The following is a 16,984-nucleotide window of genomic DNA, read 5'->3' on the forward strand; positions in this document are numbered from 1 at the left end:
GTCAAGTCAAGGTGAAGACCTAGAGAGTTTTAATTAACTGAATTAAGAGTAATCGGCACAATATGTGTCACCTCTCAGGCTGTGTCTCTGATGCTAAAGCATTTGATGAAAATGTAGAAATTTATCTAGTCAGCAGATACATGACACTTAACTGAACTTTTTACTTTAAATGTGATTCCATGATAAGTTTTCACCTAATATCAAAAAGCTTTCAAAAGCCACATTTTAATTTTGAAAATAATTTAATTTTGTTTAATGTAGGTATAAAACACATGTTTCCTTTGGAAGCTATGTTAAGCCTTGTATCTTCTGTTTAATTGCTTTCCTAAATATCACAAAGTTTATCCATCCTTTAGTACAAGCCTTAAACTACAATGAAAACATACATTTTAGAGTCAAGAAACAAACACCTAATGATATCCCACGTTACATACATGCAATTTCTTTGGAGGGAATTCCAAATACTTAAGATACAAATCCCATGTATGGACCAACATGTATATTTAAAGCTCTTTTGGGGGCTATTTGTCCTTTAGTAACATTAATAAATTTCTAGGTTATTTCCTAACCAGTTGTGATGGTTGGAGAGCTTCCTTTGCATCTCAAGCTGATACCCTTTTATCTCTGATAATTAAAGATTCAATTATTTAGTTCTTATTACAGTCTTACTACTGCATTACATTATTTTCTGACATTATCTCTTTTACTCCCTGTAACTAACTGCTCTTTGAGGATTTGTTATCCCCATCTATGGATGAGAAACCATGGCAGAAGAAGGTAAATAATTTGTGTAAGATCACACAGCTATTAAGTTGAGGACCCTGGATTCAAAGTCAGAGTGTGGCTCCCCAAACCACTAGATAGACTGTCCCTGGCCACTATGGGAGGATCGGTCCTGTCTTCTCCACCCACTGTATCCATCTTCTTCCTTTTCTAACCTTTATTCTATCCTACGCTTTATTCTCTATCCAGGCACTTGTCCCTAAAAACTACCACTCTGAGAGGACAGAATTTCCAGTGACCAACTGCAGGGGCAGGTGTGCTTTGGTAACCAATTAAATCATGTATTACGGCAGAAAAGGTGCCTTTGATTTCTGTGGATGGAGGAATTATTTCCCATGCTTAATATGTGACCTTAAAAGTTTGCTTTTCAAATAACCACCGGTGTTCAGTCTAGAACTTTGCTACTGAAAGTGTGGTCCCTACTTGGGAACATCTTAGAAATGAAGAATCTCAGATCCCATCCAGAATTTTGAACTGGAGTTGGCCTTTTAAGAAGATAACTGGTTGATTTCTATACATATCACTGTTCTATGCAATAATTAAATATTGTGGAGATAATCTGAAACACCCACTAAGCACTTAGAGATTAGGTTTTTTCCTCTACACTAGACAAGAGCTCCAGAGTTCATGCTCTCAACACCGTCCTACTCCCTCAAAACTAAACCAAACCCAACCCCAAGAAATTGCTGAACTGGACACAGTCTATGATTTCTCCAGTTGTTGAGAACCTTGCTATGGCATAGCACTTGGGTCAACTGAAAGTTAAGTTATATTGTTTCTATAAGTATTAAAGACCCATTTCCTTTTTTCTGCTCAAACAGCATTGCATGGTTTAGATCTTTACGATCTCACTTGTGTTCCACATTTGGCTTCTCTGCTTCTAGCTCTTTTCAATTTTTCTTTTCTGCATACTGTTATTATATTAAATATCCTTAATTCATTCTTTGGACCTATCACTTTTCTTCTCAAAAACAGTTTCTCCCTGTCTACACCAGGGGTCAGTAAACCTTTTCTATAAAGAATCAGGAAGTAGATACTTTAGGTTTTGCAGGCCACATTCCATCACACTGTCTCCTCTCCTTTTCGTCCACCTCCTTCTTCCTCTTCATTTTCTTCTTCTTTCTTCTCTTCCTTTTCTTTTTTTTTTACAACTCTTTAAAAATGTAAAAGCCAAACATAAAAACAATGTAAAAGCCATTCTTAACTTGGGGGACGGGAGTGGCACACAAAAACAGGCCATCTGGCAGATTTGGCCCCTGGGCCGACACCTGCTTCCTTTTCAGATCAAGGAGTTTGTACCCTAGCGTGAAAGAGAGAGGTTGCTAGTGTAAGTGGCTGTCATCGCTAGGAGCTCTAGCTTCTCCAGGGCCTGTGTAGCTACCCTGAGGATAAGGGAGATGATGACTTCCAGTACCCCTGTCCCCCATTCACGGCCCACAGAGCAGTTTAGCAAGGCTGACTACAGCACTGGTTCTCAACCTGTAGCAGGCATCAACATCACTTGGAGGGTCTGTTAAACTGCAGATGCTAAGCCCCACCTCTCAGAGATTCTGATGCGATAAGTCCAGGGTAGAGCCTGAAGCGATGCTGATGCTATTGGACTGGAGATCTCACTTTGAGAACCACAGGCCTACATGTGAGTAAGGTTTGAACCCTTTAGCCTAATACTCAAAGCCCTTCACAGTCTAACCCCAGCTATCTTTCTTGCCATAGCTTTCGCTACACCGCTCACTACTCCTGGATCTCTGCTATGCCTCTGCACAGGACGCCTCCTCTGCGTGGATCTCGCGGCTCCCTTTGCCACCTTTACCTGTCACTGTCCCCCCTTCCTCCAAGGACCTGAGCACATGCCAGCTCTCCCAGAAAGCCTCTTCACATCATTCTGGTCAGAACTCTCAGATCCTCTTTTCTGGACGAACGCATCTCATACCCCTCCATGCTGGAAACTTGCAGCTCCCCGTGTCATATGTTTGCTGCCAGATTTTAAGGTAAAGAAGCACTTAGCCTTACATATAGTAGGTATTCAGTAAATATTTGTTGAGTAAATGAATATGAATAAATAACTGAAGGCAGGAAGGAAAAGCCTATTCTTGTTTGTCCTAAATGTTTGATATATGATTGAGTTAATCCTTTCAGAGAACATCTCTAGTTAATTCAATCAAAATGAGACTCACTTTTCAAGCACTTCAGGTCTACATAATTCCAAGAAACCATTTATGTTTTTCCTCAGAGCAGACAAATGGGGAGTGCATCAATTCTTAATTAATTCTTAATAGCATGCTAAAAGCAAACCTGAATTATACGAGAAAAACATTGTCTCCCCATCTGTCTCATGTCTACCCTTGGGAGGTGGGTCTGCTGGTGCAGAGATATATTAACTGTAACTAATCTTACCAACTTTGCTAAGGAGAAAAGCTCACATTTCCTGGTTGATTTCCTATAGCCTTGATGATTAATAATGGGGACCATACAAGCTTTGGAGAAACAGTGACCTCAATTGTCCTTGGTAGTTGGTAGTTGTTAAGCTTAACCTAACCTCTCACCACAAAGACTGATGGAGTGATAAAATAATAATGAAGAATATTTAAAGGATCTAGACAGTACTTGACACATTGTTGGTTCTCAGTTAACATAAGTTCACAATATTATTTTATATTTTATATTTATATTTTATATTTATCCAGATGCTGTTATTTCTCGTTGAGTTCTTCTGTGGAAGACCTGAGGCAAGAAATATCTCACCCAAGGACTGAATTTGGCCCTTAGTTCAGTTTCAGACTTTGTCGGTAATGGTTTCTGTGATCTTGGACAAGCCTCAATTTTCTCACCTATGAAATGGAGATAGTAAGAGTACCTATTTTATAGGATTATTAGAACGATTAAATGAAATGGCCCATGTAAGGTGCTGAGAATATTGACTGACACATTGAAAAAACTGAAACAGTATGAACTATAAAAATAAGAATCTACCAGGAGCTCCACCTTCTTCCTTTAAAATTAACTCATGCTTATAGTTGCACGGTTTTGACTTCAGTAGCAATATCCTAGAAGTCCATGTAATGGGGAGGTTGTTCCATGTAAAGAGTAGTCCAGCTGTTTTATAACAGAGATCATATCATTGACTTCAGCATTTATGTCCTTGCTTTAGAAAGACAAAACTACATATAGATATATTGAAATACATGTCAATATATATGATATATATATAGAGAGAGATAGCTATATTGATATATATCATATAGACATTCGATTTTAGGGAAATTTTTTAAATGCAAATATTAAAAAGAAAAATATTAGCATAAAGATAAAATAACAATAACTTCTAGACTTCCTGGATGACATGTTAAAACACATGATTAGACCATCCAGGTGCACTTAGAAGCAACAATAGCAGTTTCTCAAAAAAATAAATAAAACAACAACAACAAAAACTGCAGGCACACACCCCAGCAAACCCCAGCATTTCACAGAGTCCTTATTAGCAAAATAAAAAAGCCTTTCTTTGGCAGAAACAAAAACGGAGAGGAACTTTGATAATGTGGAAACTGTGTGAGAAGAGCAGATGCATCCACTATATGTGGTAAGTCAGATGCCATCTAGAAGCCAAGTGGGTCAACATTGAAACCATAATCTTCCAAGCCACCAGAGACAAGAGGGCTGCTAGAAATAACCCTGGTGCAAAAGACACATTCAGATGGAGATGACTTGGCAGCTGTGGGCAGGAACTTACTAAGAGCAAGTTGTGTGGCCAGGGATGGGGAGAGAGAAGGAGCTGGCCTCGCCTTTTCCTGGGGCTCTCTCCTTCTGGCTCCTTTCTCTTTCCATCTCCCCTGGCACCACAGCCCTTCACCTTTCCATTGAGGTAGCCTCCCTTTCTTCCTTTCGTCTAGTTTGTTCTAGCTTTCCCACCTAGCTTTCCCTTAATAGAAAATAACGTGGAAATGATAACTTAGGGAAGTATTTATTTTAAAAAGTTTTAATTCTCTGTGCTTAATAGCAAATGGGTTAAATCTCTTCTCGCTCTTTAAAAAAAGTTTCCTTTTTTATTTCAGTGTGGTTACATTATATATATGTACATATATATTTGTACACATACGTATTTTATATACATACATATAGAGGCTCCACACACACATATATACCTCAATAGAAAAAAATTTTGACTCCACATTACACAATGAAAAAAAGATTTTTATGATTTAAGTAAAAATGTATTGACTTTGACAATTGTATTTTTCTCAAAATATTTCATTAAATTATTTTATACCAGTACAGCTTTTGGTGGTTTATGATGATAATGTCTAATTTTTAATACTTTTCTGCCCATATTATGAAAAATTATTTTTTTTAATTTCATTTAGATATCAACCAGTTCCAATAAACTACTTCCTATGAAACCTTTATTTATACTGACAATGAAAATGGATAGCTCAAGGTTAGTATCATACAGAAGTCCAGGGTAACTATACTAGTATAGCATGGTTAGTAGTAGTGTAATGAGTAATATAATTCCTATCTTAGTCATAATTGGCCTTCATGTCAAATTTTAATCTTTAGGCTGTTGAGTGTTCAAAAGCAAATAAAGGACCCACATAATGTTTAAAACACTGGACAAATATAACAAATAAGTGACAATTTCAAAATAGGAAATCTATGTCCCATTAGGGCAAAGAAGAAAGTGAGAGCAACATCTGGTAATGTAATTAGCACGATTAGGGAAACACATCCACAGAATTTACTCTGCAGGGGAAATGTAATGGGAAACCACCCATTTACTGCAATGCCTTGGCAAGTGCTAGCCTCTAAAACATAAAGAAGAGAGAGAAGATATTCTCCTATAATTCTTTAAGAGATGTTCAACCATCTCCAAGTAATTTTTGTAAAGTTCTTATTGTTCCACTGCTTTGATTCATACAAAGCCATGTTATACCTTTGCTACTGTAACTGTACTGTGGCGGAGGAAAGTTATTCTCACCTCTTAGGGTTCCTGGTTGGGTCTAAAAATTAAACTGACAGAGACAGATTAATAGGAAATAAGTATGCAATGTATTTAATATAAGTTTTACATGACACAGGAATCTTCATAAGGAAATGAAGATCCGAAGAAACAGATCTGAGTGTATTTGTGCTAGCATTTATGAAGTATGGACAGCTGTGGAGGAATATGACAGGTTAAGGAGTGTAAGGTAAGTATAGTAAACTGGGGGAAACCTAGCAAGGCCTCTTTGTTTGGATTCTTCTCAGTCCCTTTGTCTTCAGAGACAAAGATGCTCCTTTCCTCCAGGTATAGGGAGGACACCTTTCACATGAGGGTTTTATAGCCTGTTTCTGGGGAGAAGGACAGTGGGAAGGTCACAGTGAGCCTCCGGCTTCTGTTTTCTCAAACTCCTCCAACTTAAAATATTCACTATGCCAAGGTGCCATATTTTGGAGTAGCGTGTCCTGAATCCCATCACTACTTTTGAGAAAAAAAGGATTTTTAAATTCCAGGGAAACTCATTCCTCAGTTAGCTTGAGGAGAATATCAGAATGTTCTCTTTGGTTCCTCCTTAAGCAGCATGTTGTTTTTTTAATACCATGATATATATAGTATATTCTACAATTATGCATTTAGGTCTGAGGTAATTATGCTCATTTACATTATTTTTACTTTCTCAGCAATACAAAATCTGGGAGATGGTACGTGAAAATTATCATTCCTCAAATTCTGGGGGTTGGGGAGTGCAGAGAAGATAATAATAAGAAATAGCAATTTGTGAAATTATTTTTATTTTACAATTTATTAGAAATCAAGAAAAAGAAACAACTTAAAAAGATTGATGTCTTGCTCTCTAAGAAGATATCATACATAAGATTGTCATAAATTTGGCAATTCTTTTTTTTAAGATACTAAAGGTTATTTTAAGTATAGATTTAAACATAGAAAAGATTTTTAAATGAGCCAAATACTTCAAAAAGAGTTTCAAATTTGATTTTTTATTGGCCATAGGTCGTTTTAGTTTGAAGTCGATGCCAAAGAATTAAACTCAGATTCCTCTTCCCATCCAGCCTCATTAGCAAAATTATCCCCGTGTGCTTCGTGTATGAAATGTACAAAGCTTACTTCTAAGTGGATCTATAAAGCACTATAAGAAAACGTAAAACTCTCTTGTTCTTAAGGAGGATGTGCTTTTTCATCCTAAAAACTATTACAACTTCTCAAACAAATCATAAGCTAGTGGAAGAGTTTGTTGGACTATGGATTCATTTAGGGCCACTTTCTTTGGACTCTAGTTTCCTGATCCATAAAATGAATCCTACCTGTCATACATATTTAATGTGATTATTAGCTGAGAAACATAGGTGAGGCCACTTTATTAATTGTAAAGAACTAAACAAAGAGTTACTAGCAAGATGGCAACAATACTAGCCTTCTCATTTTTTTTTTTTTTTTTTTTTTTTTTTTTGTGATACGCGGGCCTCTCACTGTCGTGGCCTCTCCCGCCGCGGAGCACAGGCTCCGCACGCGCAGGCCCAGCGACCATGGCCCACGGGCCCAGCCGCTCCGCGGCATGTGGGATCCCCCCGGACCAGGGCACGAACCCGTGTCCCCTGCATTGGCAGGCAGACTCCCAACCACTGCGCCACCAGGGAAGCCCTAGCCTTCTCATTTTTATAACTCTAACATTTGAATCAGTAGTTGGTATGTAGTAGACTATCTATATATATGTATTTGTGGAACTAAATTGAATCAAGACCAATAGAATTTGAAAAAGAAACAAAGGAATAAAAAAATACAATGGAATTTGAAAAGCAAGCGAGAAAATATATTTAAAAGCCTCCTTATTGTAAGAGAAAGCTTGTATTCCAGAACTAGAAAAACTAAAAATGAATCACTTAAAATTTACTCAAATTCAAGATCACACTTTTGGTTATAGAGAGAAATAAATTAAAATGAAAAGGAAGAATTTGACAAATAGTGCAGCATCAATGATTAGCAAAAAAAAATGAAGGAACAATTTCTGAAAAATATGTCAATATTTATGTATAACATATCTAAAGTGCTTCAGAAAGCAATCCTGGAGAAAGAAAATAACACATGATGATGGAGCTGGAGGTGATGGTGGTGATGGTATTTGTTTTGTGTTGGTATTTTTCCAAGCTCAAGTAGGAACACAGCAATGACAAGTCAGCTTCTGTTTGTTATCAACTCATTTTGCACCTGGAGGAGAAAAAGAAAATAACTAACTACTTCAGCACACAGTGGAAACATTCCAGAGAATTTAATACCATGTCATGTAAATCTCTGCAAAGGGAAAAATCTGTTAAGCATCACTTAATGGCAACAAACTTGTGTGCTTAAATAGAGTATCCAATTAGTCATTTGCAGCAGGAAATTTTTCCTGGAAAGTTTCCTTTTAAATCTTAAAACAAACAAACAAACAAAAACTGATCACCATTTTTTAGGTCATTTTCTAAGGATAGGTTGTAAAAGAAAACAATTGGTTACAATGCTAAGGTTGTCACCTACATACATACTATACATGCATACATACGTGTATGAGTATTTCTAACTCAGTTTTGTTCTGTTGGCTGTCAGACAAGCATGCAAAGATACACCTTTTCTCTTCTGATTCCATCTTCCCTTAATGCTGCTGCTTTCTGTCTGTTCCCACCTCTTCTCTCCTTTGCTGCTTGCCTGCAGTTCCTGAAAGAGTCAGAGGGAGAAACAAAGATCTTAGATTCAGAAGGAGCCTCACATGATCATCTGGTTACCCCTCCCCCATATCATTCTCCACATTTTACTGAATAGGAAACTGGGTCCCAGAGTAATTAAAGAACTTCCTCAATGTCACACAGTTATGACAAAGAGGAAATGACACGCTCTGCTACATCACCTCTTTCTATTTCCTTCTAGGAGTTTATCACTATCTGAAATGACCTAATTCACTTATTAATTTACATATCTATTGACAGTCTTCAAATACTAGAATATTCATCCATGAATTTAAGGACCTTAACTATCTTGTTAACACCTGTGTCCTCAACACAATGTTTAGCATGTCATAGGCATTCATATATATTTATTGAATAATAAACTGGAATACTGGTTTCTTGTTTCCAATGTACACTTTTATAAATGACACCAAATTATCCCATGAAAAATAGTATAGAATAATTGAGGATGTCTGACTTGTTCTAATTCACACAGCAGTGAAAAGATGCCCTCCATCATTTGCCTAAAGCTCTTCTTCCTCCGAAATTTAGTTCTTCAGAATGTTATGATAATAACATATAAAATCTAATAATTTAATTTCTTTAACAGATTTCACATTTCAGTAACATAGACATTTTTAATGATTAATATATCTGCTGGAGCTTTGAAGACTGGTTTTTGGAATCAAAGACTTGGAAAACTAAGGACATTTCTTCCCCCATGCTCCTTCAGAGAAATCAAATGCTCAAAATTACATGTAAGCATAAACACTTTAATGTAGTTAGACAAGCTTTTCTATTATCAGTTTGCACTTTACACTGTTTGCTTTTAGATGTGGGTAAAGAAACAGAATTTTTAAATCAATACAATATAACTGGTTTATTTATGAATTCATAAATCCATATTGCGACTAAATAAACTCTGCAATACTTGCACTTAAGTTATTTGCTATGACAATACTCCATACTGGTGTTTCCAAAACTTCACTCAACGGTGTATCACTTTTGTGATTTTGAGGTACCACCTCTACTATGGTTATTTAACATTTTTTAAAAAATTGATTTAAAATACACTAACACTTTAAGCTTGTCTCATCCTAAGCAACAATAGCTTAGGGGCTGGTGATTATGTATCTTTTCTAATATATAATAGTATTTATAAATATAAAAAATAAGTATAAAAATAGTTTGTCCGTGGCTAACCTAAAATAATGTTTCCACAATGTAGAAAGCATTGGCATAATTGAATTAAAATTTTCAATGGATGGTGTAAACTTTTTTGAGAATAGAAAATAGTCTGAGAATTTTGTTTTTTATAAAGATGCTTACCTTGCACAACTCTGGGGTTAGAAAATCACTGTTTAATAGAAAGAACTCTGGCCTAGAATCCTGCTCTGCCCTTCTACACTCTCTGCTTCAGTTTCTCATGTTTAGGGGGACACAAAAAATACTCAGCTTGTTACTGACCAGGATTCTTGGCCTCCTTCATCAATAGAAATTGATCAGAGGCCAGACAAGAAATTCAGGCAAGGCTTTATTGGGCCACCTGCTGTGGCAGGGTGCAGCGAGAACAAACAACAGGTTCCCTTGCTTGCTGGCTACGGAGGGGGTTGGGCTCGTTCCTTATATGGAATGAGGGTAGGGGTGTGTCCAGGGGTCAGGCCAGAGGGGTGGCTTAGATGTTTTGCCCACCCCTTAGGTGGTGGTGTGTGCAGGGGGCATGTGCAGTACCCCGCTTTTGCTCCAGACTTTTCAAAAGTGGCCGTTGGGTTTTTTGGTCTCTTTGTATCTTTTGTCCAGAATTTGCCCCAACTGCCCAGTCATGCAGTTGTTTTTAGTCCCATACAGTTTCTTTGTATTTTGTTGCTTGAGGAGAGGTGTGTCCAGGTGTAGGCACTGCAGCACTGCAGCAAAGGGTCCCAGGTCCCAGCCTGTCTCAAACTTATTCACCTGACTTAATCTTTCTCAGATTCAGCGTACACAATTGAAGAGATACAAGAGCGAGCGGCCAGGATGATGAGAAAAGATTGGGAAGAACTGGTGATATTTTATCACAGAGAGGAGACCACTTAGGAGATGACACCAGAGTGTTCTTCAGTATCTGAACAGCTGTGCCATAGGAAAGGAGGTAAAGTATAGGAGAAGGAGAGAGTTTAACACACAAAAGAACAATTAGAGCTCCTTGGCTGGGTTTGGGGTTCAGCTGGAGCTATTCAAGAATTAGAGAAGCAATCAATCACTTGTCTGTGCTGTTGGAGAGGATCATGAACTAGAGAAGGTTTGGATAGATAGTCTCAAGTCCTTTCTCATTCTAGTAATAATAATTGCACCAGTTATTAAATGCTCATTATGCTGGGCTAAACATTTTATAGGTCTTTTCTTGTTTAATTTTCAAAATAATGCAATACGGGTAGGTATGATCGTACTCATTTTACAAATAGAGAGACTGAGTCTAAAAATTTGGTAGGTGTTGAATTTGAACCCAAGTCAGAGTGACTCAAACCCTGTCTACTAACTATTATATTATATTATAAATGTTGTCTGGAAAAGATAAAGGTTTTGTTTTGTTTTGTTTTGGTCAGAAACTCTCTTTGCCCATTCAGCCAAACGGAAGCCAAGTTGTCATCATGAAAAAAATTTTGTTGTAAACTGTAATTGTGTGAAAAGGAAACTGAAAAGCCATTATCTCAGCTGGTTTCCTTCAAATTTCTGAGAAAGTCAACACTTTTCCAAAGGAGAACTTATGCTTTTAATTGTGATCTCTGTGTTTTCAGAGTGGAGAACAGAATAAAAGAAACCAACACTTCTGAAGGAAAACTTATTCTTTTAATTTTCATCTCTTTTCATTTTTAAGAATGGAGAACACGATGGAAGAATCCAGAAGCCATTGTGTTTATTTCCCCATGTGTTTTTTGCTGTTACAAAGTAAGCAAAAGCTTTTCTTTTGTTTGTCTGAATCCTTTTGAAGAAACATTTATAAAAATGTCTGTTCATGGGAAGGGAAGGGCAATTTTATTTTTTAGGGCCTCAGGGTATCTCAAATAATCTCAAGGGGTATCCGGGATGTTTTACAAACACAAATAATTCAAAATCACTTAAAACAAATATGTGTCTTAATCAGATTTTAAGTAGGGAGAGACTTTGAAAATCAAATAAACAGTCACAGCAGGTGGTCTAGAAACTCCAGAAATTTTTGGTGAAACTGGTTTAACAAAAACAAAACAAAACAAATAAGGCCAGGGCAAGGGAGGAAGAAAAGAAAGGAAGGCAGGGAGGATGAGAGGAAGGAAAGAAGCAAAGAAGGAAGGCAGAAAGGAAAAAAGAAGGAAACTTGGAACAAGTACTCATAAATACTTGAGATACTACTTATCAATGAGTTTTGCGTTTATTTTCTTGGGGAAAATATACTAAGGAAAATTATCATTATCTCTATTGTATTGGCTTATGGATTCACGCATTTCTTTTAATCTCTATATTATAAAACTCACAGTCAAAATTAAAAACAGTACTTTTACTTCTTTGAGTCCTGATTTTACGATCCCACAGTGGATTTTGCATTTGATTTTTTTCTTCCTATCTTAATTTACCTCTTTATTGACTTTTGAGAAATCTTTTCATCTTTAGTTTTTTAATCCATGAAACGTTTGAACTTTACTAATATCGTTAATGTGGGAAGCAAATTGGGCATCCCTCCACCTCTACTAAATTATGTGGTGTAGATACTTTACATTGAAATGCAATAAATAATTGTTCAGGATGCCAGAACTTTGAATTATCAAAAGCCATATTCAGTAAATACATATGGTCTTGGAAAACCTTGCTTTGTACTGATGCTTATCTTCTCTGCCAGTTCTGTAAGGGAGAAATTATCTTTCCTTTATTTTCATAACACCCAGCAAAGTGCCTTCCTAGAGATGAACCCATAAAAAATAGTTGTTGAATTAACGAATTCATGAATTAATGAAATTTCTTATCTTATGATAATAGGAGATTTATAAAATCTAATGATTCATTAAAATGCAATAGGAAACACCCCATATTTCCAGTGATAGCCAAAAATAAGTGACAGGGGAAATTTGGCATATTTTATTTTAGATTTATAATTTTTCTTTCTTAATAACTAGTGGAAATGATGGAAAATACACCTCTTACAGCTTAAAAAATGAAGAGAAATCTGTGGTTCTTTAATCATTAACGTGTTGTTGGAGGGAAAAAGATGTTTAATATCTAAAGAGTAATACATTTTGATCTTTTGAATCAAGAAATCTGGCATTTCTCCATCATTCGGAAATAAATACCATGTACCATTCCGTATACAGCAACAGGATAAATGCAGATCTTAAAAGTTTCATTAAACATTCCTCTGTAAGTTAAACCCAGACACACACTCATGTCTAAATGTATTTAATATTTATTTTTTACTTTTAAAGTGATGCTATTTACATTTGACATTAGAAGGCAAGTCTTATCAGTAGGGCATCAGGGATTAAGCTGGGCAGTATTAAAGTTAGAACACTCACATGTTTGCAAATTTCTATGTTGTTAAAAAGAAAATCACTGTTGTAAAATAAATACTTATTTTTTAATTGTAAGTAATATGGAACGATCTGTAGGTAGTTCTAAAGTTCCATCAAGGGGCGCTGCCCAGGAGGTGTATTACTACTTTGTGAGTGTGGAGAGCAGAGATAGAAGTCAAGCAGTGGTGTTCCATGGGATATTCAGAAAAGTTAATAGTTCAGTTATTCCCAAGAAGACTTCTTGCTGCAGACCCGTTATTAATGGTCCCACTGCTCTTCTCTCTCGTTCACGCCTTCTTCTTCTTCGGGGAATGCTGATTCATTCTGGCCTTTCATATGCTTAACCCCTGAAATTATAAAAATTATGCTCAATTTATTTCTGGCAGATTCACTGCTTTGCTGCAAGAGGTAAAGAAAATGAGTGGAACGTTTTCACTGGTGTATATGTGTTTTCTCCAAGGATCTCAACAATCTAATCTTATATAAACCTTTTAATTCACCGAGGAATAAAAACACAGCCAGCCCAATTTCCATTCGAAACAGAATGTCTTTTATAGTAATTAAATTTTCTCCATTAAGAATTGCATCACTGCCTATTAAAAACCTGTTAACTAAAAATCTGCTCACAGGCTCTTACTGCCCCTCCTCAGGAGCGAGGAGATGTGTGTGTGCCATTTCTGTAACTTTCAAACAACAAAAGAATCAGAATACTGTTAGTCTTCTTTAGGAATCAAAACATACAGATTTGATTCTGAGACTTTTGTATTAAAAATTCTTCAATCACTTCCCCCAAAACCTACACAGAGGAAAACCATTGGCACACCTTTGCCTGATATATAGGCTGTGTGACCTGGCCTCTCCCTACCTATCTGGCCTCATTTCCACCAGCCTTTCCTGGTTCCCCCTTTCACAGTAATTTATGCTTTAACAATACTAACCTGCTCTTCCACATTACAGGTCACTCCAGGTTCCCTCAAGCCTCCATGTCTTTCTCATTCTATTCTCTCTGCCGAATAGCTTCTTCCTACTCACCCACCTGATAACCTCCCACTCATCCTGACAGCAGCTTGCCTCCTCTGTGAAGGCTCCCCCAGTTCCCCAAGTAGACCTAGCTGGGTCTTTCTCATATTTCCCCCTGCTCTTGGATCACTTTCTCTTGTATCAATTACTTTATAGAACAGTATTTGTTTACATATTTTTCTCATTAGAACAAACTTGCTGATGTCAGGATTATGGGGTTTCACTTTGGGGTCCCAGGCACAGAGCCTGGCAAACAGTAGGTGCTCATTAATATTGATTGCATAAATGATTGATGGAATTAATGAGGTGACACTTTGGTATATGTCTTTGGCAGTTCCACAATAATGTATATTCAGATTTTTTTCAAAATTAACTCAAATTTGGAGTATAAATCATAAGGCGACTACTACAATCATTACAAAATTATCTTTCATTTCACTTGGGTCTATTCTGTTATAACATCATACTAGCTGACACTCTGCATATAGTGATGCGTAACATGGAAAAGTTTATAGATTTTTATATTTTAGTAAATTGGTTTATGAGATTTTTCTAAATATTACTGAAAAACATTGCAGTTAGAATTGATAAATGAAAGGAAGTCACTGCTCATGTTTACTATGAAACAAAGAAACTAAAAAAAGGAAAAAAAAAGAGTGGATTTGCATGTATTGCAGTCAGCAACCTCAGAGTGCCATTTGGCAAGGAATGACACCCCTGGACTTGGTTGATTATCTTGCAAAAATATTTGATAAGTTGTAATATTATTTAAATACTGTAATTTCATCTGCAAACACAGATCACTCACAATCACCATAGAGAGAAATTTGTTGTTAACAAATGGAACTTATTTCATCATGTTATAGATTACACAGGAGAAAAAGAGGTCTAAATGCTAAGAAGGAAAAGGAGTTCAATGAGCATCCAATCAGTCACTCTGCTGGAGTCTTACATACCTGGGTCACTAAACCTCACAACTCCACGAGATAAATACCTGGATGGTGAAATCTAGACTTCAAGAAGATAAATGATTTGTTCAACTTTACAAGGATAGTGTGGTTCTAAAAGAAGTTCTGCCACATCATAGTCCCTCAATATAGACTGACTGACTCACTGACTCACTGACTGACTGACTGACCGACTGACTGAGTGAATGAAGCATAAAGTTCCATTGTCAGGAGACCCCAACTCATTTTCACCTTTAGCTTTTTGGATGCTAACCTAGACTCACCTATCAATCTCTAGGATTTATTGTAGGTTTACAGTACCTACTAATCTGGTTCAAACCATCTTGGCATTCCCTCTGAAGTATTAAAGCATAGTAATCATTCAGCTGCCTGCCACTGTTTCCTGAGCTAAAATTGTCTGCACCACCCAGGATTTGCAAAGGTTCTACTGCCTCCAGGGCTCATCCCTTTTATCCTCAAAGTAACTACAGAGTAATGCAGTTGTGTTCAGACAATTTTCCTTAAATTAGGTTTAACTTAATGCCAACATTGATTTGTCTATATGAGGGAGTCAAACATTAAAAAAATGGTAACCAAATGTCCAACTTATTAAACCATTAATCATCCACTTCCCATACTTGACTATAGGTCTACCCACTTATTTATTTTATAATGATAACGGCCACAAAGTTATACGAGAAAGCCTTCTTTAAAGTAAAATCACTCACTTGAGCAAACCTTGGAACGGGCTTTTCTCGGTCTTATTTGAGTGTGGCATTAACTATCGCCAGGTGAAAGATTTTGATGAGGCAGGAGTAGGTGACGTCACAGAGCTGTTCTGCCGAACCTCTCTACAGGACCACAGATTCCTTGGTTCCCAAAGCAGTTTACACTAACGTCATCTTTCCATTGGATAACGGATGGTTGATTAATTTGTGTTTTGAATTTTTCCTTTTTCCTTTCAGCAATGTTTGTTTGGTTATAGATGCAATAAATGCTGAGATTAATGTGTGAAGTCTGTGAGAACTGTCTAATAATTTTTCTCCCCACGCCCCTCCTCCTATCCCCAAACACACATATGCCTTGTATTTAAATTTTCTTTGAAGCCTCATTCAATATTTGAGTAATTCTGGAGGTGGAGGAAAGTAACTTGCTCTGGAGGTGTTGGTGAAATTCTCAGATTCTCCTCTTCTGCCAAATGCTAACGAACACGCAGGAAAACACCTCACCTGCACGTGAACTGATTCCCAGCATGTGGCAAAGGGCCTCCTGGAGCAAGAAAGACACAGGCAGCCCTGCACTCGGGCAGAAGGCAGAGGGATCCCCAAAATGCACAGAGGCTCTTTTCTCCGTAACAAAATGAACATACAAGAAAAGGAGCCATATATAAGACAAGGATATGCGGTATGAATACATGAAGGAGTGAAGAAAATAGAGTTTGAGGAAAAGAAAGTAGACTGAGTAAAAGAAGGAAAGGAAAAGAAAGAAATGTTGCCCCTGCACAGAACGTTATACTCGTGCTCTTCTCCATTCTGTAGATCAGGAGGTTAAATGTGAGTTGGATGAAGTTGTAAAGTGAGTGAGTGAAGAATTATGAATAATTAATCCCTAAAGGGAGGCTTACATTTGGCAAACCACACATCAATATGTTTATCAATTAATTCAGAGGGGAAAAAGGCAGGTTTATCACATTTGTAGATGACATGAAACTTGGAAGAAAAGATGACATGATGAGTGAAAAACTAGTATTCCAAAGAGCTGGAAAGATGGCCTAAGCAATTAAGGTAGAGGTCAAAGGGAGTTTTGTTTTTAGGAAGATTATTTTGGTTCTAAAAGATAGAGAATGAGGACAACCTAGATTGAGTATAGTTAGGGATTCAGGTGACCACAATTTCAACATGACCCAACAGAGTCACCTGTTTGTAGGAACAGAGCTCTTGGCAGTGTGGGTGGCATTTCTAACAGGAGAGTCAGCAGTTTAAGAGAGGAAACTTCTCTCTAACCATGTGTTGTTCAGACTTT

The 16,984-nt window shown here is 36.9% G+C and overlaps 1 protein-coding gene and 1 long non-coding RNA gene across 3 annotated transcripts in view; one reads left to right on the forward strand and one right to left on the reverse strand.

Annotated features, from left to right (window-relative positions):
- Positions 1 to 352: 352 nt before the first annotated feature.
- Positions 353 to 15,948, forward strand: LOC113630759 (uncharacterized). The gene is made up of 8 exons (XR_003437084.1): positions 353 to 2,419; positions 2,620 to 2,771; positions 3,468 to 4,363; positions 5,145 to 5,218; positions 9,089 to 9,236; positions 10,448 to 10,606; positions 11,333 to 11,403; positions 14,882 to 15,948. It is a non-coding gene; the product is annotated as an uncharacterized LOC113630759 (long non-coding RNA).
- The window catches only part of PPP1R1C (protein phosphatase 1 regulatory inhibitor subunit 1C), a 129,243-nt gene continuing 124,979 nt past the window's right edge, over positions 12,721 to 16,984 (reverse strand). For both annotated transcript variants that reach the window (XM_027126588.1, XM_027126579.1), the window contains exon 5: positions 12,721 to 13,342. In XM_027126588.1, the coding sequence (XP_026982389.1) occupies positions 13,254 to 13,342 (89 nt within the window). In that variant the 3' untranslated portion in view covers positions 12,721 to 13,253. The remainder of the gene's footprint in view (positions 13,343 to 16,984) is intronic.

The sequence above is a fragment of the Aethalodelphis obliquidens genome, unplaced genomic scaffold (genome assembly GCF_003676395.1).
Source record: "Aethalodelphis obliquidens isolate GAN/ISIS:26980383/991018 unplaced genomic scaffold, ASM367639v1 scaffold2, whole genome shotgun sequence".
Classification (NCBI taxonomy): domain Eukaryota; kingdom Metazoa; phylum Chordata; class Mammalia; order Artiodactyla; family Delphinidae; genus Aethalodelphis; species Aethalodelphis obliquidens.